Source organism: Oncorhynchus mykiss, chromosome 8 (genome assembly GCF_013265735.2).
Source record: "Oncorhynchus mykiss isolate Arlee chromosome 8, USDA_OmykA_1.1, whole genome shotgun sequence".
NCBI lineage: Eukaryota > Metazoa > Chordata > Actinopteri > Salmoniformes > Salmonidae > Oncorhynchus > Oncorhynchus mykiss.
The window spans coordinates 43,723,489-43,748,155 of record NC_048572.1 but is presented as its reverse complement, the minus strand read 5'-3'; the positions used below and the strand labels follow the sequence as shown (position 1 = coordinate 43,748,155).

The window sequence follows — 24,667 nt, the reverse complement described above, 5'->3', positions numbered from 1 at the left end:
GTGAATGGGATGGCATCAAATTAGTTGGATACCATTCCATTTTTCTGTTCCAGCTATTACCATAAGCCCGTCTTCCCCAATTAAGGTGCCACCAACCTCCTGTGTTGGAGAGTGACTCTAGTGTCTCCTGACACCTCAGAGAATCTATCTCCAGTTACCGACCACACCAAAATCAGGTAAAATAAACCAAAATACCATACAGTGGAATCTAGTAGCCTAGGTCTATGTGCCTCTTCTGAGCCCAAAATTAAGAAAATATTTTAAACATTTCTAGGACGCAAATCCCTGAGTTTATGTTTTACGGTATTATAATATAGATTACTTATAAGACTTGTTTGCAATAGCTTCCTATCTAAATGAGGTACAGATCCAAAACCAACTACAGTGGGATCCCTGACCACTCTTATCCATGCTACGGCAATTCAGTCACAAAAGTGTGGATGCCCTTGGGTAGAAAGGAACTTTTGAATGCCTAGCTAAAAATGTTTAGCAGCCGCTGAATGTAAGGGGACAAAATACTAGCCTACAGTAAAAACACTCTGAGGGAAATTAAACAACGGAATCACCCTTTAATCATTGTAGAATAGAACTGTCCCTTTGATAGACAATAATAAGAGAAGTCATATTTGCTCTTGTTACACTGGACAGGGCTTTAGCGGTCATATTTTAAATACAAAAGGCCCCATGAGTTGGTAAGACTTCGCTATTCACTACAATCTATAGAAAACATTCGGAAGCTTCAGACACTTTTAAATACTTGTGCATCATCGGCAATGGAGAGTTCATAATACAGAATGGGTGTGGGGGGAGATCAACAACGACACCACCACACGGTATGTATCATGGAGTTACATCCTGAGATCGAAATTAAACAGAATACTACAACAGACATGATATAAAAACAAGAAACAACTGTTGTCCAGTCAACCCCCCCCCTCCCCGCCATTTCAGTTAACATCACTTATACAGAAATTGACAATGTTTTCTTACATCAACAACATTATAATATAAATGTTTTATAATGGCACCAAACCATCACTCGCACACCAGGAAACTATTTCAATCTCCCTTTTTCATTCTCAACTTTGATAGAAATCTGTGGTTAATATATCATATTTGTTATTTTATTGGGAACCATAAACTGTTCCCCAACTGGTGTACAGCCAAAATAAATAAAGTTAAAAGGTCACAACACAAAGACCTACCTCAGCATCATTACTTATTCTCATTACTTATCTTGTACATTCAAAGTAAAACAAAATATATGTTTTTCAAGCGGTTGAAGTTGTACAGTACAGTAAAATTGTGTGTTTCCTCATAATAGCTCATAAAAGTAGAGGACGGCAGCACAGAAAAGTTTGGTGAACATATGGAGTTAAATGAGCAACATTTGCTTTGGTACAAGTTAGCATCTTTACCATGCTTCGCTGGCTTGGTAGCAATTCAGATGAAACCTAAAGGAGTGTTGTTTAGATACACAGTTTATGAGGTTTGGAGAGTAAGGTTAAAGGGGGGGGGGGTATCAACAGGCTGCCAAAAATGATTGAAAAACTGCCCCAGTAAAACAAGGGAACTCCCTTGTACTATCCCCCAGCATGTCCTTCAAGAATCCTTCAGCATCCTTGGCTCACTCATCTTCCTCCACGATATCGTCCATTCGTCGCCGGGGCCACACATCATTCATTGGTGCTGAGTCTTCTTCCCCTTCCCCCACCTCTTCAACTTCTGTGTCTTTCTTTTTTTTCTACATGGAGGAAAAATGTGTTTTATCACCTCTGAGTTATAAACACTTAGAACAAAATGTTGTATTTTTTATTTCACCTTTATTTTATGTGATAACTGATAATGATTACTTTCTTTCTTACTTGGTTCTCTTAGGAGAGTTTACAACTGGATAATTGTAGCAATAACTTGTCTCATAGCGATCAAGCCACATACAGTATAACATATTTGTGCTCTGTTAAATAATAGTAATATTTCCCATGCCATTGCCTTTTCCAGGTTTGATGACTAATACACAAATATCATTATGAAACATCTTCATTTAAGGTCTATGTGGAGTCCTGAATCAGGTTGGGTTCCCACAGTTTACTGCAAGTGAATTGCAACAGTATCCATTTGCTGGTAAGTTAATGCAGAAATCTACTATAAAAATGTAAGAACATTTTAGAAATGAGCCCCTGATCCAGATTCATTCATGGTGCAACATTAGCGGATCAGGGGCTCATTTCTAAAAAGTTCTTACATTTTTATAGTAGATTTCTGCATACGATATTTTCTTAAAATATGTGAAAATGTGGTTTAAGTATTGTAAACACCCATAAAGTGTTAGTCACAAATAACCATGTTTAATTTATAAATCCCACATTTTCATGCACAATCTATATAAATGGCAAATTTTTATAAATCAAATTGTTGCTATGGATATTGTTGAACACATAATTTACTATCAAATATGTGCTTACGAATGTGTTATAAATTAGGCCCCAGATTGCCATGTGGTTTATGCTGTGCACCTTACCTGTTTTCGATAGACATAGCAGGCAGCTACTGCCACCATTATCGACTCTCCAAGGAATCCGGCAAGGAGAGACCCAACTCCCAGACTGGCTCCATGCACCCTGAAATACAAATCTTACAATGTAAGCCAAGGACATGTACGCGCGCAGCTTCATGCTGCTACAACATGGTAGCAACGGGACCAAAACAGAGGAGAAGTTTAGCCTCACGCTTCAACACTCCTGGTTGCTGTGGAAATTGACCCACTAATACTGTTAACTTGGTGCATATTCTATGCAGTGGTGGAAAAAGTACCCAACTGTCATACTTGAGTAAAAGTAAAGATACCTTAATAGAAAATGACTCAAGTAAAAATAAAAGTCACCCAGTAAAATTCTACTTGAGTAAAATGCTAGAAGTATTTGGTTTAAAATGTACTTAAGTATCAAGAGTAAATGTAATTTCTAAAATATACTTAAGTATCAAAAGTAAAAATCATTTCAAAATGTCTTATATTAAGAAGACAAGCCGCCACCATTTTCTTGTTTAAAAAAAAAAATGTACGTAAAGCCAGGGGTATACTCCAACATTCAGATATAATTGACAAACTAATCATGTGTTTAGTGACTCGACAGGTCAGAGGCAGTAGGGATGACCATGGATGTTCAGTTGATAAGTGCGTGAATTTGACTATTTTCCTGTCCTGCTAAGCATTCAAAATGTAACATGTACTTTTGGGGGTCAAGGAAAATGTATGGAGCAAAAAGTATAATATTTTCATAAGGAATGTAGTGAAGTAAAAGTAAAAATCTTTTCATACACCTTCAGTTAGCCAGCATTCACACTTCTTGTGTATTACTATATGTATTACTGAAAATAAACAAAATACTTGAATGACGCATCCCGGTAAAGACCGTAAGACCTCATGTAAGCAAAGTTATACTGTATTTTTTCCACAAAATAGTTAACTAACTTATGGTCACTTTCAATGCAGCAGTTATATTGTACTGACCCACACTTTGTCCCAAATGGCACCATATTTCCTATATAGTGCACTAGTTTTGACTAGAGCTCTATGGGCCTTGGTCAAAAGTAGTGCTCCATGTAAGGATTACTGTGCCATTTGGGACATAGTCCCACTGGTTCACTAAGTTATGAGGTCCACTGAAGAGCAACAGAAGCGTGACAAAAAGTAGACTGGTGACTTTATAGACTAGCGCTTAGTTCACACACGGATGTACAATACATTTCTCCACAACCTTCCCACGTGTCTGCACAAAAACACTTCACGTCCAGGAGGTGGCGCCAATGATTGCAATGGTGCCTCGGATTGGTGTAGGGTGAAGTCGCCCCTGAACACAGATCTTGGGTCAGTTTAGCATTTTCCCCACTAATGGTTATTAAGATGAGGATTCAAGGCAGGGAAGCTGTAAAATAAAATTGGTTCTGCAATGTTGAAAATCCAATAACAAGGTGTGGAGACTAAAAGTTATTTTCAATTTCTAGAAGAAATGGTGAATTATTTAAGAAATGCGCAAGGGTGCCAATATATTAGGCCACAAATGTCATTCAGCAGATACTTTTATCCAAACCGACTTACAGTCATGCATGCATACAATTTTTATATGGGTGACCCCAGTGGTAAGCAAATCCACGATTGTGGCGTTGCAAGCGCCATGCTCTAACAACTGAGCCACAAAGAACCAAAAAAAAAAACAAGCTCAATGGAAGAATCTCCATCAAACATTTTTTTTTTTTTAAACCTGTTAAAGATAGGGCTGACTTCTGCCCCCTTTGGAGGAATTGGGTACCCATAGTAAACTGAAAAGAAATCTGTCAAAAATTGCTAATATATGCATATAATAATTATTATTGGATAGAAAACACTCTAAAGCTTCTAAAACCGTTGGAATTATGTCTGTAAGTATAGCAGAACTCACAGGGCAGGCATTCTTCCAAACTAGTTTTTGTGGTCATGAAAGTTGGGGCAACTTTGACGTCATCGCCCCCACCCTTCCCAACCAGTTATGGATCTGGGGAGACTTTCTATGTCTTCCACTAGATGTCCTCATTCAGTAGAGCTTTTAATCGTTCAAATCCCGCGAGAATTGGCCCTATGGGAGTGAAATTAGTGTGTGCCAGGAGAAAATACCTTGTGCGTTGGGGCGCGAATTGGTCCCGGCCATTCCTTTGTTCCAGCACTCCTGGGAAGAGCTAACGATGACCGGTTGAATAGAAATGTGTTTTGTGTGTTTAAAACATCATAAAGCTTGATTCTGCACGTAGTTTGACCTGTTTAGTCGACATTTAATATGTAATTTTGAAGTTTTGATGCGCAACTTTTCCGGACCAGAGGACATTTTGGGTGCATTTCAGCTGATGTTATTAGCAGTAGCTAATACAAAGACGCAAGACTTGAAACCAAACGATGTATTGGGTAAGTATGAACCCTTCCAGAACATTCTGAACGAAGACCATCGAAGGTAAGGGAATATTTATGCTGAAATCTGTGTTTCTGTTGACTCCAACATTACGGAGAAATTTAGCTTATATCTGAGCGCCGTCTCAGAATATTGAATAGTGTGCGATTTCTGTAACGTTAAAAATAAATGTAACAAAGCGATTGCATAAAGAAGCAGTGTATCTTTATAACTATATGTAGAACATGTATATTTAGTCAAAGTTTATGATGTCTATTTACGTTATCTTGCCGCGCTACCTAGATTTCCTGCGGACATTTTTGAGTATTTTCTGAACATGAATTCAATGTAAATGGACATTTATGGATATAAATGGCATATTATTGAAAAAAAAAATGTACTGTGTAACATGTCCTATTACTGTCATCTGATGAAGATTTTCAAAAGGTTAGTGAATGATTTATTTTTTAATCCTGCGTTTGTTGATTGCATGTTTTGGCTATTCAAATCAGCTGTGTCTGGTGGTGGTTTGACATATATATGTGCTATGTTTTCGCCGTAAAACATTTTAGAAATCTGACTTGCTGGCTAGATGAACAAGGTGTTTATCTTTCATTTGAGCTATTGGACTTGTTAATGTGTGGAGGTTAAATATTTCTAAGAATATTTTTGCGTTCCATGCGCCACCGTTCCAGCTGAACGTGGGAGGGTAGGTTCCCAGCTGGGAACCATGATCTAACAGGTTTAAACATCTGGCCTAGGCTTAGTCGGTGTCTGATAAACTGGCCCAAAAAGTTAACATTTTAAAAAGTGAGTAGTGAAGTGAACACTTCTCCCAATAAAAGAAAACAACAGGAATGAGCGGTGGTAAAATTGACAGATTTGAAACTAGTAACTGGCTAAGTGAACACTAGGCCCAAGCATGGGAGTAAGATAAAAAATAATCAGAGGTGAAGTGGCCAATTTTGAGCCTAGTGAATGATAAGTTGAACACTTGTTCTGAGATATTGAGCGCACACTCACAGCATTGAGGTTTTCACATCATTCTAATGACACTAGCTCCATGCTCAAGAGATTGGCAAGTAGTGAAGTGAACACTTGTGAGACCCGTGAAAGCAGAAGTGTGCACTTCACTTACCCCATGTAAGGGAGTACAATGAGACTGGTGATCAGTACGATGATGCGCAGGACAGAGCTGGGAGCAAGGACGGAGGTCTTCTTCAAAGTCATGAGCCAGCCTGTCAGGTGAGCCCGGATGGTCACTGTCATGGTAAAATAAATACATGCTTTTCTTTCATGTATAAATGACATCGGTAAGCAGGAAGTTTCCCTCCTGTGTAGGATGAGTCTACCTTTAATGTTAGGGTGGACAACAACTAAAATTACATTCCTGTTGACAAATTCAAACATTCCACTTCCACTGATTCCCTACTTGGATCTTACCTGGAACAGGGAAGAAGGAGAAGATTAGCAGTGGAGGGACGCAGAGCTCTGCGAAGGCATGGTCCACACCAATGATGTCTACTAGGATCCTCTCCGAGATGTGAGGCGTCCAGAACACCAAAAAGCATAGCTGGACAGCCAAAACCAAACACAGGGTTAACACTGTCTGAAGCCACAGGGGGTTAGGATTAGGGTTAAATTACTCTGGCCTGATCAATGGTCAGTTCCATGGTTTCGTTGTGAAGGTAAGGTTAGGGCTCGCTAGCGACACATGAATGGAGTGTGTTACAGTGCATTTGGAAAGTATTCAGACCCTTGACTTTTTCCACATTTTGTTATGTTACAACCTTATTCTAAAATTGATTAAATAGTTTTCCCCCCCTCATCAATCTACACAAAATGCCCCATAATGACAAAGTAAAAACAGGTTTTTAGATATGTTTGCAAATGTATTAAAAACTAAAAAACTGAAATGTTTTGGTACCCTTCCCCAGATTGTGCTCTAACATGCACTGTCAACTGTGGGGCCTTTCTAAATAATGTCCAATCAATTGAATTTACCACAGGTGGACTCCAATCAAGTTGTAGAAACATTTCAAGGATGATCAATGGAAACAAGATGACCCTGAGCTCAATTTCGAGTGTCATAGAAAAGGGCCTGAATACTTATTTAAGTTATGTATTTCCGTTTTTATTTTATAATACATTTGAAAAAAAAATGTTTTCGCTTTGTCATTATGGGGTATTGTGTGTAGATTGATGAGGGAAAAAAGTTATTTAATCAATTTTAGAATAACAAAATGTGGAAAAGGGGAAGGGGTTTGAATAATAGCATCATGCACGTAGGGGGCAGGATTTTTGTTTTTGGCTAAAAAACGTACCCATTTGAAACTGCCTATTTATAAGGCCCAGAAACGAGAATATGCATATAATAATCAGATTAGGATAGAAAACACTCTAAAGATTCCAAAACTGTCAAAAGATTGTCTGTGAGTATAACAGAACTGATATAACCTGAGGAAAATCAAACCAGGAAGTGGCTTCTATTTTGAAAGCTCCATGTTCCATAGCCTGCCTTCGCTCCATTTAAAGGGATATCAACCAGATTAGTTTTCCTATGGCTTCCTCAAGGTGTCAACGGTCTTTAGACATAGTTTCAGGATTTTATTTTGAAAAATGAGCGAGAAAGATAACATTGCGTCAGTGGATAGCTGGGTGTTCGCAGAGTTTTGCTTGCACAACAGAGTGGGGCAGCCATTGTCTCTCCCTCTCCTATTGAAGCGACAGTCCCAGTTGATATATTATCGATTATATATTTTAAAAACAACCTGAGGATTGATTATAAAAAAATGTTTGACATGTTTCTGTGGACATTACGGATACTATTTGGAATTTGTCTGCGATGTCGTGACCGCTCGAGCCTGTGGATTTCTGAACATAATGCGCCAAACAAATGGAGGTATTTTGAATATAAAATAATGTTTATGGAACAAAAGGAACATTTATTGTGTAACTGGGAGTCTCGTGAGTGCAAACATCTGAAGATTAAAGGTAAGCGATTTAATCTATTGCTTTTCTGACTTTCGTGACCAATCTACTTGGCTGCTAGAGTTTGTAATATTCTGTCTACTGAGAGAGATGTCCTTACGTAAACACTTGGTATGCTTTCGCTGAAAAGCTTTATTGAAATCTGACACGCCAGGTGGATTAACAACAAGCTAAGCTGTGTTTTGCTATATTGCACTTGTGATTTCATGAAAATTAAATATGTTTAGTAATTTAATTTGAATTTGGCGCACTGCAATTCAGCGGGTGTTGATGAAAATGATCCTGCTAATGGGATGGGTGCGTCAAGAATTAACTGACTTGCCTAGTTAAATAAGAAATACATTTTAAAAAAGTTATCCTAATCTTCCTCTAGTCAGTAAGCCATATCATATGACCTCTTATGAAAGTTTAATTATTAAGAAGGGCCTCCACAGGGAAAGTATGCACCACAAATACAAGCAAGCTTACCCTGCAAGGGCTGGGGTAGGTGCAGGCTTTTGCTCCAGACAAGCAGTAACACACCAGATTCAAATAATCATCTAATCCTAGTCTTCAATCAAGGCTTCATGAATCAGGTGTGTTATTGTTTGGCTAGAACACAAGCCTGCCCCAACTCCACCCCTCGTAGGGTAAAGCCACTCTGCTGTACTAGAAAAGGTATAGACTACTGTCACTATATGTCATAATCCAACCAAAGCTCATTAGTAATGGTGAAAACTGGATGTGTGAGAGATATCCAGCCGCTCTATTTACCCACTTAGGTTGTACAACTGACGTACAACACATTTGAAACAATGGTTGTGATTCCACAGATATGTTTTGTGTTACAACTGAGTTTGTCTGCAAAAAATATTTACACAAAAAGTTTGAGGTGCTTCCACAACCAGGGTTGACTACTCCTGGCTAACGTTTCCGTCCCGGAGCTAGCACCAACTAGCCTGGGGCTAGCCCATGCTAGAACCATCTCCCGGCTCACTCCTGGGCTACAATATCCGGACCCCTTCTACTGCCCGTACGACTGGAATACCAACATAATCTGCCCAAGGATTCCAACAGGCCCCTCAGGCGCGACGCCCGCTGAAGGCCCATTCTGCTATCGTGAAAGACAGGGGTGACACTCTAGACCCAAACTGCTACAGACCTATATCTATCCTACCCTGTCTTTCTAAGGTCTTTGAAAGCCAAGTTAACAAACAGATTACCTACCATTCCGAATACTTTATTGAGGCTTTATGAAACCTTTATAAAAGATTGTATTAACATGTATATTTACATCTATATGGATGTGTATATTAATGTGTATATTTACGTCTATATGGATGTGTAGTTTGATGTGTATATGTACGTGCATATTCACATCTATATGGATGTGTAGATTGATGTGTATATTCACATCTATATGGATGTGTAGTTTGATGTGTATATTAACGTCTATATGGATGTGTAGTTTGTGTATATTAACGTTTATATGGATGTGCAGTTTGTGTATATTAACATCTATATGGATGTGTAGTTTGATGTGTATATTAACATGTATACTCACATCTATATGGATGTGTAGTTTGATGTGTATATTAACGTGTATATTTGTCATTATGGATGTGTATATTAACGTGTATATTTACGTCTATATGGGTGTGTAGTTTGATGTGTATATTACCGTGTATATTCACATCTATATGGATTTGTAGTTGTGTATATTAATGTGTATATTAACGTGTATATTTACGTCTATATGGATGTGTATATTAAAGTGTATATTTGGGTCTATATGGATGTGTCGTTTGATATGTATATTAACGTGTATATTTACATCTATATGGATGTGTATATAAACTTGTATATTAACGTGTATATTCACATCTATATGGATGTGTAGTTTGATGTGTATAGTAACATGTATATTTACGTCTATATGGATGTGTAGTTTGATGTGTATATTAACGTGTATATTTACATCTATATGGATGTGTAGTTTGATGTGTATATTAACGTGTATATTTACGTCTATATGGATGTGTAGTTTGATGTGTATATTAACATCTATATGGATGTGTAGTTTGATGTGTATATTTACGTCATTATGCATGTGTAGTTCGATGTGTATATTCAAGTCTATGGATGTGTAGTTTGATGTGTATATTAACATGTATATTTACGTCTATATGGATGTGCAGTTTGATGTGTATATTAACGTGTATATTTACGTCAATACGGATTTGTAGTTTGATGTGTAAATTTACGGCATTATGGATGTGTAGTTTGATGTGTATATTAACGTGTATATTAACGTGTATATGGATGTGTAGTTTGATGTCTATATTGTATTTGTGTGTGTTATTGTTTTATACAGAAAAAAATCTGAAAAAGACACTGCCAATTTCTAACTTACAACAATGACACCTCCATCCAGGATATACTGCTATGCAAATCAAACTCACTCTGGGGTGAAGTTTCCCCTTTGTACGGATCTACGATCAGCTACCCCTCAAAGTGGTCTCCCTACCATTGTTACTGGTAAACATGAGGGATGGGGCTGAAGAAATGTAACTACTCTCAAATTCATACACGGAGCCATGAACTAACTCAGGGTTTCCCAAAGTTGGTCCTGGCCCACCCCACAATTAAATATTACATAAGTATTCAGACCCTTTACTCAGTACTGTGTTGAAGCACCTTTGGCAGCGATTACAGCCTTGAGTGTTCTTGGGTATGACGCTGCAAGCTTGGCACATCTGTATTAAGGAAGTTTCTCCATCTCCTTTCGCTATCATACTCTAATTCCACTGATTTCAAAACTCGGCCCTCCAGAAAGTGGAGAGCAACACTTATGCAGTTCTACTAAGTGATATATGCCTAGATTCCTGAAACGAGTCACATATTGACAAAGCGAAAACAGGGTACTAGACATTTTTGTAAATGTATTAAAAACAACAATTAGAAATACCTTATTTACATAACTATTCAGACCCTTTTCTATGAAAGTCGAAATAGAGCTCAGATGCATCCTGTTACCATTGAACATCCTTGAGATGTATCTACAACTTGATTCGAGTCCACCTGTGGTAAATTCAATTGATTGGACATGATTTGGAAAGGCACACACCTGTCTATATAAGTTCCCACAGTTGACAGTGCATGTCAGAACAAAAGCCAAACCACGTGGCCAAAGGAATTGTTCGTAGAGCTCCGAGACAGGATTGTGTCAAGGCACAGATCTGGGGATGGGTACCAAAACATTCTGCAGCATTGAAGGTCCCAAAGAACAGAGTGGCCTCAATCGTTGTTAAATGGAAGAAATTTGGAACCATCAAGACTCTTCCTAGAGCTGTGGAGATGGGAGAACCTTCCAGAAGGACAGCCATCTCTGCAGCACTCTACCAATCAGGCCTTTATGGTAGTGGCCAGACAAAAGCCACTCCTCAGTAAAAGATACATGGCAGCCCTTGGAGTTTGCCAAAAGGCATCTAAAGATTCTTGGAGAAATGAATGGAGAATGTGGAGAAAAGTGCAGAGAGATCCTTAATGCACTTAGAGCCTCAGAGCACTTAGACCTCAGACTGGGGAAAAGTTTCACCTTCAGACTGAACAATGACCCTAAGCACATAGCCAAGACAACGCAAGAGTGGCTTCAGGACAAGTCTCTGAATGTCCTTGAGTGGCTCAGCCAGAGTCCGGACTTGAACCAGATCCAACATCTCTGGAGAGACTTAAAAATAGCTGTGCAGCAATGCTCCCTATCCAATCTGACAGAGCTTGAGAGGATCTGCAAAGAAGAATGGGACAAACTCCCCAAATACAGTTGTGCCAAGCTTGTAGTATCATACCCAAGAAGACTCAAGGCTGTAATCGCTGCCAAAGGTGCTTCAATAAAGTCTTGTGTAAAGTGTATGAATACTTGTGTAATTGTGATATCAGTTTCTTTTTTTTTAAATACATTGGCAAAAATGTCTAATAACCTGTTTTTGCTTTGTCATTATGGGGTATTGTGTGTAGATTAATGAGGGGGAAAAAACAATTGAATCCATTTTAGAATAAGGCTGTAACATAACAAAATGTGGGAAAAGTCAAGGGGTCTGAATACTTTACAAATGCACTGTATAGTGTGGAGCAAAACAAGCTAATTTTGGGTTACCGATGGGGTAAGACAGTTGAACAAAGCTCATGAGACATGGATAAGTTATATTCTTCAAGAATCAATGGGGATATATCATTAATTTAAAATTGCATATGGCCCATTTAACCATTAGTTGGGGAAATTTAAAAAACTGACCCAAGATCAGTGTCTAGGGGCAACTCCATCAAACACATTTCTGAAAGTTGAAAGCACAATGCAAGAAACCTACTATCTGCAATCATAGAATTATGGCCTGCATCAAGTCACTCATGGTATAACAATGTAAGCTTTTTAAAGACCTAAAAGCAATAAACACATTCTTTTCCATCCACAAAAGATCAAGGTTGAACGTACCGTAATAGAAAGTGCAACGCAGACAAATGTGAACTTTTTGATGTGAGATTTGGAGATTGTGGTATTGATGTTGGTCAGTTTGTTACTGGGGTTGTTCTGGGGGCAAAGAAGAACAAACAAACAAACAAACAAACAAACATGACAGGTGTGAATGCACTCAGTAGGCTAAGGCTGGGATTAAATCAAAGGCGCATTGTTGCAATTTCTCAACATTCACGAAGATCGGAGTCATGGTACATTGTGGATATCGGCTCATGTTTAAATGACCTTTACAAGTCAATTGCAATGTGCTTGTCGACAACAAGCATTTGATTGAATCCCGACCTAAATCTTCACATAAACCATAGAATCGATTTACAAATGACATTTAGAATCATTGTGAGACTTTGGTTTAGTAACAACAGGCTTCACAACTATAGTTAACACAGGTAATACCACATCAAAACCAACGATGACATTGTTATGAGAACAATGTCTTAACAAAATGTACTCTCCCCTAAAAATTAATTGTTAAAACATGGACTGATATTGTGCTCAATCATGGCTGAAGAGGCAACTAACTACCTTAGTATGACTCAGCACAAGTAAACCACACAGTGACTTTCCTAACAGCAGCCCTTAAACTTCCTAGAGCAGGTTGGTCTCTGCTCACCACACCTTTGTTTACCTATAAATATTATGAAATGTCAGCGGGAGCCACAGTAATTCTAGCTGTCCGCTATGAGTCCAGACACCCCCAAAATACATGGTGCAGTGGAATTATGTATATCATATTTCTGTGGTGTAATTACTGCAGTTTCAGTAATGTCACACTGGTATAAACGGAGCAATACAGAACAGTGACAGTTGAGTTAATGCGACAGCTAGGCATTGTCTGCTGACCTTTGCACAAACTAACAATAAACTCACTGAACTGAAGCAGGGATTCATTCAAAAGTGCGTTGCAAAGCTGTTAAGTACACTACCGACAATGCGTTTTTTTAAAAGCCAATTTTCTCCGACGTTTGCGGAGATCACATTCATGGCAAATTAAGCTTGCTTGGCGACAACGCACCTTTGATTGAATTCTGGTCTAAGTATCTGCACCACTGCAATCAGCCCATACTGTGCCAAACTCATTGTAAACTGCATCCCAGAGAAGCATCTCCTACATAAAAACATTAAGGTAGCACTTTATTTTACAATATTGTTTCCATTGCTATTTACCTGGTATTTACTTGAAAATATGTGGTATTGATGCACTTTTACTTTATTGAAAGAATACAACAAAGCTGGCCTTGTATTTTTACAATTTTATAGTGTAAGTAAATACCAAGGCATTTCTGTGCTACCCACATTTAGGTTAATATAATCTTTAACAGTCATTAGGTTGAGGTACCTGGCCACTCTCAATGGCCTTACTTACTAGTCAATGTAAACAACCTCGTCTTACCTTGTCGAAGGCGGGGTAGACCGTACGTAGTTCAGTCAGCCAGCCGTACGGCATGTGACCCACAGGATAGCTTGCAGTCAGTACTGCTACCGCCTGGCCAAACCACAGAAACCAAACACTTAGAGCAATAGACCAGTCCACCACGTCAGAAGTAAGAGTTCCTGTTTGTCTTTCTTGAAGTCGAGTTGAAGTGCTTCTTCTAAGATTGCTATATCATACCAATGTGGTTTCTGGGATGTTAAACACACTCTCCAGGTATTGTGAGATCTGGTAATCTGCACCACATAATTGCAAAAATGACAACCTAAAAAAAAAATACTTCACTATATTGTTACCCACTACTATAGTTAGTAAAAGGATATATAACAAATGGCAAAAGTTCCTCACATTGTTTATAGTTTGAGGCATCACAAGTCTTAACTTAGACACCTGCCCCATTCATTCAAAACACTGTATTCTCACTCTACTAACATTACATAGCAGGTGAAAAAAACTGTCGGGGGAGGTTACAGTGTTTTCCACAAGGACATAGAGTACTAGTCAAAAGTTTGGACACATCTACTCATTCAAGGGTTTTCTTTATTTTTACTATTTTCTACATTGTAGAATAGTAGTGAATACATCAAAACTATGAAATAACACATATGGAATCATGTAGTAACCAAAAAAGTGTTCAACAAATCAAAATATATTTTATATTTGAGAATCTTCAAAGTAGCTACCCTTTGCCTTGATGACAGCTTTGCACCCTCTTGGCATTCTCTCAACCAGCTTCATGAGGTAGTCACATGGAATGCATTTCAATTAACAAGTGTGCCTTGTTAAAAGTTAATTTGTGGAATTTAATGCGTTTGAGCCAATCATTTGTGTTATGACAAGGTACGGGTGATATACAGAAGATAGCCCGATTTGGTAAAAGGCCAAGTCCATATCATAGAAAAAACAGCTCAAATAAGCAAAGAGAAACAACAGTCCATCATTACTTTAAGACAAGAAGATCAGTCAATCTGGAAAATTTCAAGTACTTTGAATGTTTCTTCAAGTTCACGCACAAAAACCATCAAAGAGCGATGATGAAACTGCCACAGAAAGGAAGACCCAGAGTTAACTCTGCTGCAGTGAATAAGTTTATTAGATTTAGCAAACACATGTCAACATCAACTGTTCAGAAGAGACTGCATGAATCAGGCCTTCATGGTCAAATTGCTGCAAAGAAACCACTACTAAAAGACACCAATAAGAAGAAGAGACTTGTTTTGGCCAAGAAACATGAGCAACGGACAAAAGATCGGGGAAATAAGTCATTTTTTCTGATGAGTCCAAATGTGCAATTTTTGGTTCCAACCGCCGTGTCTTTGTGAGACGCAGATTAGGTGGGGTAGCATGGAGGGCCAGGTGTGATGGTGCTTTGCTGGTGACACTAAGTGATTTATTTAGTACTCAAGGCACACTTAAAACCAGTTGCTCCTATCTGAGACGCAGATGTCTCAACTAGGCACCTGGAAATGCAAATGCGCTACGCTAAATGCTAAATGTACTCGTTAAAACTCAAACGTTCATTAAAACACACATACAGGGTATTGAATTAAAGCTACACTCGTTGTGAATCTAGCCAACAAGTCATATTTTTAAAATGCTTTTTGGCGAAAGCATGAGAAGCTATTATCTGATAGCATGCAACACCCCAAAATGCCTGAAGGCGACGTAAACAAAATAATTAGCGTAGCCGGAGCTACACAAATAGCAGAAATAAAATATAAAACATTCATTACCTTTGACGAGCTTCTTTCTTGGCACTCCTATATGCCCCATAAACATCACTATTGGGTCTTTTTTTTGATTAAATCGGTCCATATATACCCAAAATAGCCATCTATGGAAACTGTGTAATTCAGAAAAAAACATTGTTTCAAAACGCTGCGTCATTTTTTGAAATTAAAAAAGTTGACGATAAACTTTCACAAAACACTTCGAAATAATTTTGTAATCCAACTTTAGGTATTAGTAAACGTTTATAATCTATCAAAATGATCACGGGGCGATGTGTATTCAATAGCTCCACGTCTTGAAATCATGGTTGAAAATCTTTCCTCCAAAACATCTTGTCGGAGACCGGAAGAAATGGAATCTCTTTCCTTTGTTTGACCAAGAAATAACTCTCAGGAAAATGACGACAATGGCGACATCGTGTGGAAGCTGTAGGAATTGCATCCTTGGCCCTATTTAATTTGGTGTCCTTTAAACAATACATGCAAGTGGCGCATGGATATTATTTTCAGCTTTCAGTGACCAGTTTTTCTTGCGCTTTTCGATGAAACACACGCTCTGTTATAGTCACAGCCGTGATTTAACCAGTTTTTGAAACTTCAGAGTGTTTTCTATCCACACATACTAATCATATGCATATACCATATTCCTGTCATGAGTAGAAGGACGCTGAAATGTTGCGCGATTTTTAAACAGAATGTTCGAAAAAGGAGGGGGTAGACTGAATTAACCAGCATGGTTACCACAGCATTCTGCAGCGATGCGCCATCCCATCTGGTTTGTGCTTTGTGGGACTATAATTTGTTTTCAACGGGACAATGACTCTGACGAAGGCCATGTGGCCGATACGTAAGCTTATTAAAGATCAATGATCAAGAGCAGTGTGCGGTTTCCTTTTTCCTGTTCAACTGTTACCATGCACCTGCAAAAAAGATAGAATTTTGAACAGGATAATGACCCAAAACACAACTCCAGGCTGTGTAAGGGCTATTTGACCAAGGAGAGTAATGGAGTGATGCATCAGGTGACCTGGCTTCCACAATCACCCGACCTCAACCCCATTGAGATGGTTTGGGATGAGTTGGACCGCAGAGTGAAGGAAAAGCAGCCGACAAGTGCTCTGCATATGTGGACACTCCTTCAAGACTGTTGGAAAAATATTCCTCATGAAGTTGTTTTGAGAGAATGCAAAGAGTGTGCAAAGCTGTCATCAAGGTGTCATGACTTGCCCTGTTGGGTGAGGATCATAGGTGTCAGATTCCCCCACCCTCTCTCCCCCACCAGTTTTATGACCGGTCGTAAATACCGTGTAGTAACTCTGCCTTTGGGTTTGGCAGGATTGAGGGAAAATAAACCTTTGTTAAAAGGAGATTCCTCCCGCCAGAACGGTAACATCAAAAGGTTGAATAATGAAACAATATTTCTGAAATCCAAAACAGTTGGAATGGTCCGTGGGTACTTAAAGAACAATCCTGTCGAATTCTTTACTATAGGACTCGTGACAAAATTCACATTAGTCAAGAAAACGTAAGGATGGGAGTCCCCACATTGAAATGGCTACCACTCTATAGACCAAGCAGGAGGACGGTGTTGAACCGGACATCAAATGGTTAGACTCCACCAGACCAGCTACGTACAGCGCCAGCTGTACACATTGAAATGGTTAAGAAAACTACAAGACTACACATTCACAGTCTGCAGCTGTATATGTAAAATAGTCTAGGAAACTCGACCGAAGACGAGAGGAGAATATTTCCCTATCGAACAACCATTGGTACGTCTGACGTATCCATTATAACAGAGCTACACTACGAAATACTTTAATCTCTGGTGGGCAAACCAGAGTCTTTCTGTCAAATTACTCCCCAGACGGATCAAGTGTTTTCAAGAGAGACAGCAAAGACATACACACGTAAATATGTACATTGCAATTCTTTCAAATGAGCGGCTGTTCATGTGCAAAGTATTTCATAGTTCTCAGCTGTATGTATGTATTGGGCCCATTCTGTCTTTCCCCCTCTTTATCTGTCCCCACCCCTTTCCATTGTCTACCACGCCATCATATCGGGTTAAGTCCACTAGACACTTTTCATTGCATTACGTAGTAATCAATATGTAAACTATTCTGTGTTTATGTAATTCTGTGTGATTATTTAGTTAGTAAAAAATTATGAAGACAATTTGTATATATCGCTGAGGTTTTGTGCAGATAAAGGATTTTGCAACATTCAGAATGAGACTGATAGAAGGTAAATAAGAATTAATGAATTGACTGTGACTGATGTAAGAGATATTTATATCTTTAGAGTTTAGTCGGGAGATAGTAACTCGTTAAATAACTTTTTTCATTGTGCCCCAAATTACAACTTAATTAATTGCTACATGAGTAATTTAATCGCGTAATAACTTAACGTGGTATGTAATTATTTGATGAAATAACAGTCAAACACACGACATAATGATGTCCCCGTGCGAGGAATATAAGATAGAATGAGGCCTTCATGTTGCACTCAGCCTATATGACATTGAAAAGCAGATTAAATGATACACCCAGATTATGTTATACACAATGGGAGTTGTAGACAGGAATTGTTGACGTGTGTGTTGCCATTTGAACAATACATAGAGGTTTCCTCCGTGTTGCTTCTCTGACATAGTCAGTGAAGGGTTAGTGATAAAATGTCTAGTGCCAGTACACAATCCAGCTAATTATATAAATTTGATAAATAGAGCGTTGGGCCAAACGTGCTATTTCCGTCACTCACGCCTCAGGAACGAGTAGACTCGGTCAATATTCATTTCTTGAGACATAATGGGCTGGCAATCAGAGAAATTTGATTAGACCAACGGTGTATTTCTTTGTTTACCGTGCGTTCCAGTAAAACAAATATCGCCGAAAGGGTTTGAACGTAAGACGTTATTAGTAAAACCGTTCCCTTGTTTAAGGAGATCCTATGTTGTGCTTGAAAGTGTACAAAGTAGGATTAGCTTGCATGAGATGCTAAAGCTAACAAAGAGAGAGCAGCCATTTTTTTTCTCTATGTTCACACGGCAACACCGTGTGCCTTAGGAAACAGAAGATCTGCCTCCTTTATATTTCAGCTTTCTGCAATCAGTGACCCCTAAGGATGAAGAATAGGCAGTATTATTAAAAAAAAATATATATATATATTTCTGTGACTACCAACGTTGTATCATGTTTGTAACAAGTGGTTACTTGTATATTATCCAACCAATTCCAACCTGATTGAAAATCGTATTCTCAATATAGGTAAAATTGCAAAACTTACCTTTTTTCAAATGGATCTTTTGAATAATATACAAATGGATTGGTTTCTACAAATGAGACAATTTAAACTTTTCCACATTAACCTGTTGAGTAGTATTTTGATTTTTTGGATGAAAAACGTACCAATTTGAAACTGCCTATTTCTCAGGCCCAGAAACTAGAATATGCATATAATTGTTAGATTAGGATAGAAAACAATCTAAAGTTTCCAAAACGGTCAAAATAACGTCTGAATATAACAGAACGGATATTGCAGGCGAAAACCTGAGGAAAATCAAACCAGGAAGTGGCTTCTATTTTGAAAGCTCCATGTTCCATAGCCTGCCTTCGCTCCATTTAAAGGGATATCAACCAGATTCCTTTTCCTATCGCTTCCTCAAGGTGTCAGTCTTTAGACATAGTTTCAGGCTTTTATTTTGAAAAATGAGCGAGAAAGATAACATTGCGTCAGTGGATAGCTGGGTGTTCGCATGAGTTTTGCTTGCGCAACAGAGTGGGGCAGCCATTGTCTCTCCCTCTCCTATTGAAAAAGCGATTGTCCCGGTTGATATATTATCCAAATACGGATACTATTTGGAATTTTCGTCTGCGATGTCGTGACGGCTCGAGCCGTTTTGGATATAAAAATAATCTTTTTGGAACAAAAGGAACATTTATTGTGTAAATTGGGAGTCTCGTGAGTGAGAATATCCGAAGATCAAAGGTAAGCGATTAATTTGATTGCTTTTCTGATTTGTGACCAAGCTACTTTGATGCTAGGTGTTCATAATGTTTTGTCTAGTGATCGATAAACTCACAAACGCTTGGATTGCTTTCGCTGTAAAGCAGATTTTCAAAATGCTGACACGACAGGTGGATTAACAACAGGCTAAACTGTGTTTTGCTATATTGCACTTGTGATTTCATGAAAATTAAATATGTTTAGCAATTTTATCTGAATTTGGCACACTGCAATTCAGCGGGTGTTGATGACAATGATCCCGCTAACGGGATGGGGTGCGTCAAGAAGTTTTAACCTAGTTACAGCATTGCTTTCAGGTTAATTAAAGTTTAATTACCAAATAATCTATACAGGTATGATTTAGCGTTAACATTGATTCAGCAAATAAATGTGCTTTTGCAAATTCATTCGCATCTAACTCCCACATTACTGACCCAGTATTGATGGTCATTAAATAGACTCAAATCATTTTTGCAGCTCCACATTTTTTTATAATGTGCAAGCTATCAGAAGGGGTGGTTCCCAGTCCCCTGCTAATTAGTGAACCATCACCCATTAAATTATTGATCACTGACCTCAGCAGCGATACAAATACTAATAATGCCATTAGCGGAAAAACATGAAAAATCTACCATCGGGCGCAGGCATTCTCTCCACTTTAGCCCTTATGTATCGCCATCAGAGATTGGCATCGGTCCAGTACCGCAGTGCTCAGCAGAAGCACGTGCTAGAAATGGCTGATATGAAGGGACAGTTGGAGCGAACCGAATGACAAAAGCAGGAAATGTAAACATTTTGCTTGCCAAGGAACTGCGTTTGAAAACTGAACAATTAAAAGTAATTGCAAAAACATTTGACGATGAACGAGCACAAACTCTTCAACAAAATTGTTTCCTACAGAAACAACTATATTTAGCCATAACTACATACTATATCTATGTGCGCTGAGAGTCGGGAAACAAGTTCGGGGAGTGAGTGTTTTAATAAATAAACAGGTGTGCTCCATAACGAGCAGCCTGCTGACCTAGAGGCCGGAGAGCACACGTAGCACACGTAACAGCACACGTAACAGTACCTCCTCCCCGACGTGCGGCTACAGCTGCAGGACGCCGACCACAGGGACGATCCCGGGGATCAGGAGCGGACGTGCTGAGGCGTGAGAGCCTGATGAGCCAACTGAGACCTCCCCGGTTGCCTCGATCGAGGCACAGGAACCTGTTCACCCAGCTGAGGAATGGGAGCCTATCAAGCCAGCTGTGGCATGGGAGCCTATCAAACCCACTGAGGCATGGCAGCCTGTCCGGCCAGCTGAGGTATGGAAACCCATCGAGCCAGCTGAGGCAGGGGAACCTGTCGAACCTGCCGGCTGAGGCCTCCCAAGTAGCTCTGGTTTTGACACTCGGACCCGACCTCACCTCCAAAACAATCAACAACAAAAAAACACTCCCTAATGCTTCCCTTTGGTGAGGCGTCATTCTATAACAATGTGCGCTAAGAGTCGGCAAGCAAGTTCAGGGAGGGAGTGCTTTAATAAATAACCGGAACATAATACAAAACAAGAACCACAAACAATGCACAGACATGAAACAGAAACAATGACGCTTGGGGAAGGACCCAAAGGGAGTGACATATATAGGGAAGGTAATCAGGGAAGGGATGGAATCTAGGTGAGTCTGACGACACGCAGGTGCGCGTAACGATGGTGACAGGTGTGCGCCATAACGAGCAGCCTGGTGACCTAGAGGCCGGAGAGGGAACACACGTGACAAATACGATGCAGTCCACTCAAAACTAGATAAGTATGTCGAGTTATCTACAAACAGGAGCGTGCAATTTGATAACATGCAGGCAGTTTTGATGAACGTTACTCAAAGCAATAATGTTCTAGTCCAAATACTGCAAACCAAAGACAATCAGTTAATGAACACAATTACTATGTTGGATGACAAATCGGCAAAACTCATTGAAGTCGCTGACCAAATGAATGATGAGAACTCAGGTGACGAAGATGGAAATATTGATTTCTAAGCAAGTGGAGGAAATCTCATCACTGAATCTCTCGCTCAGTACTCAAGACCTCTACTTGCAAAACATGACAGATAAGTATGATGCTGAACAGAGCAAGTGCGACACTCACGTGTCTAAAATCAGTACTCTAAGCGACCATGTGTCCCTCTGTCTTCTCCTCTTGGCCATTCGGCACTGAGTAATAAGGCACCTCTTTGCCAACAAAGCTTGGCTTCTCCTCTTGGCCTTTCGGCCCCAACTTTCCCACAGGATGAAGCCAACCCTCTCTGCCTGCTAGGCACAGGACCGCCTTGACAAACTCGTCAAAAACTTCCCCACCTTTGACCCTGTTCCAGGTCAGTCAAACGACACTGAGATGTTCCTAGCTGACATAGAGGACGCCTTGGATGGCTACCCGAATGCTACGGGTTCTGACAGGCTTTAACTGTTGACGCAAACGTCACATGACGAGGTTGTCGACAACAGCAACAAGTGCAAAACGACTATGCTAAACTTGCCACAGCTGGGTCGAGACTACGTGCAACACTATACGAGGCTGCCAGAGCAGAAAACAAATCTAGTTGTAAGCTTCCCCATGAGAACAGAGGGGAGCGGACAGGCCACTCAATGGGGATAACCTTAGTACACATCTAAGATATCACTGAGGTGTACCACACTGGCTGTAAAAGAAGTCCACTGGACTTTTCACCTCCCAAAACAAATGGTAAATGTGTAGTATCAACTACAATGCAACTAGTAAATTGCTCTAATCATGTGTTCCGGTAGGATAACATTTTGGAATGAATTGGTAGGATAACTGGTCCCCTTGGGTACCACTACTAATGCTAGCAACAGTCAGACCAGTCATAAGCAGTAAGAAGGTTAGAGACCTAACAATTCGAATTGCCATTGATAACAGCGACAGAGGAGGTAGTAGTCACTCAAATTGCAACACGTGGAAGGGAGTCTCCAAAATACTCTTCTGATGGTTAACACACACATGCCACTAATAAATAGAACCCTCCAATCTGTAGGAAAGTTATTAGAAGTCATGAACCATGATCTCACCGCGTACGACTGGTTCAGTGCCTATAGAGTACTTCCATTGCTAACATTGAACCTATTTGGTTAACTTTAGTACTAGCAATCAGTTTGTATTGCTAGTACTCTATGGATTGGGATTATGTTGGTTCATTGTTTAGCCAGCTAGCTACATGTCTAAACAAAATACCCCAAGTTAAAGCTTACTGTTAGCTAGCTAGCTGACATTAGATGGCTGGCTCGCTAGCTAACATTACGTTTATGATCTGTGTATAGTAATGTTCTCAGAATGCCATTTCGCATTGCTAGTTATAGCCTAATGTTAGCTAGCTAACTGGCTAACACTCAACCTTTTTGGTTAATTTTAGCTAGCTATGAAATTCAGTTTGTATTGCTAGTACTCTATGGATTGGGATCATGTTGGTTCATTGTTTAGCTAGCATATCTAAGCAAAAGACTCCACTTCGCCAGATGATTAAGTGACCCATCAAGTTAGCCAGGTGTGTCTGACGGTGATTACGTCATTGTATAATAATGACAACATACTTGTATCTGGAATTTGTCTTTCAGCATCAGTAGAACAAGCCTGACTATCCTCCACCAGTAGTACAAGGAGAATGGTCTAATGCCTCCCATCAAAAATACCTGTAGAACACACCTGTCTCTCCTCACCAGTCATACAAGGAGAATGGTCTAATGCCTCCTATCAGAAAGAGAGCTGGCCCGAGCAAGCACAGGTTACACCTGAAGCATAAGGACCTTGCAGCGAGTGGTTAACTTCAACAACTATGCAGAGGATAATGCAATAGTGTTACCAGGACGCCACCCAGGACACAAACATTTTGGTGGAAAGCTGCTGCCATCTCATGATGACAAAAGCAGCAGTGTGGCGTCTCTACAAGGAATCAATGACAACACTTGGTATGTAAAGCACAAACAACACGTTTTGATTATTTAATGGACCTCCAACATGATTGGCACTACTTTCATTGATCTCACATTATTTCTGTATTTTCCAGAGGTACGTGTAGTCGGGCTGTGTGTTCTTCTAGTTTACAAGATGATGTTTCTGTATGCAGTGCTGCTGCTCTGCACATTTGTAGGTAAGTGAGTGCTGCTGCTCTGCACATTTGTAAGTAAGTGAAACTTGCCTGATAATGTTGCATAAAAAACTATTACGTTTTACGTTACATTTTCTTTTCATTAACTTATCTTAATGTTCTTTTGTGGTTTGCAGGTGCACTATCCTTCTGACCCTATGCAGCCAGGCCCCATCTACTTTTTAACTCCTCGCAAGTGTGCCTTGTTTGGTTTCTGTTGTGAAGGAATACCACAACAAGTCAACTACTTGATTGATGAAGGCATGTCATCCAGCAAAGGCAGCAGCGCAGTCAAGTTTGCCCCAGACCGGTTGCTTTGGCCTCATCAAGCAGCGTTTCAGAATGACCAGAGTGAACACATTGTCTGAGATTGCTGGTGTTGTGTAGGACAGCACTGTGACCGGGGTCAACATCCCACAGCTGGTTGGACTGGAGGATGGTACAGTGCTGGTGGAAAGTAATGGCTGGCAACAACACCTGACTCCGTAATTCAGGCCGCTGCCACAGATCAAGCAATACCAACACTTTAGGTGAATATCAATTTAACCATTTGGCTGTACCGTTTACACCTTCTGTAGATACCCATTCACTTAGCAAGATGTGGCCAGTGGTGTAAAGTACTTAAGTAAAAATACTTGAAAGTACTACTAGTTTTTTTGGGGGGGTATCTGTACTTTACTTTACTATTTATATGTTTTGCAACTTTTACTACACTACATTCCAAAATAAAATGTTCTTATTACTCCATACATTTTCCCTGACACCCAAATGTACTCGTTATATTTTGATGAAATTGTTCAATTCGCACACTTATCAAGAGTACATCCCTACTGCATCTGATCTGGTAGACTCACTAAACACAAATGCTTAGTTTGTAAATTATGTCTGAGTGTTGGAGTGTGCCCCGGGCTAACCATCAATAAAAAAAT

The 24,667-nt window shown here is 39.5% G+C and overlaps 1 protein-coding gene across 1 annotated transcript in view; it reads right to left on the bottom strand.

The window, feature by feature from the left end:
• Positions 1 to 549: 549 nt before the first annotated feature.
• ankhb (ANKH inorganic pyrophosphate transport regulator b) overlaps positions 550 to 24,667 on the bottom strand; it is an 87,864-nt gene continuing 63,746 nt past the window's right edge. The window contains exons 7-12 of the mRNA XM_021612594.2: positions 13,814 to 13,906; positions 12,382 to 12,477; positions 6,363 to 6,492; positions 6,058 to 6,181; positions 2,522 to 2,621; positions 550 to 1,744 (exon numbers count right to left, since the gene is read on the bottom strand). Coding sequence (XP_021468269.1) covers positions 1,628 to 1,744; positions 2,522 to 2,621; positions 6,058 to 6,181; positions 6,363 to 6,492; positions 12,382 to 12,477; positions 13,814 to 13,906 — 660 coding nt within the window. The 3' untranslated portion in view covers positions 550 to 1,627. The remainder of the gene's footprint in view (positions 1,745 to 2,521; positions 2,622 to 6,057; positions 6,182 to 6,362; positions 6,493 to 12,381; positions 12,478 to 13,813; positions 13,907 to 24,667) is intronic.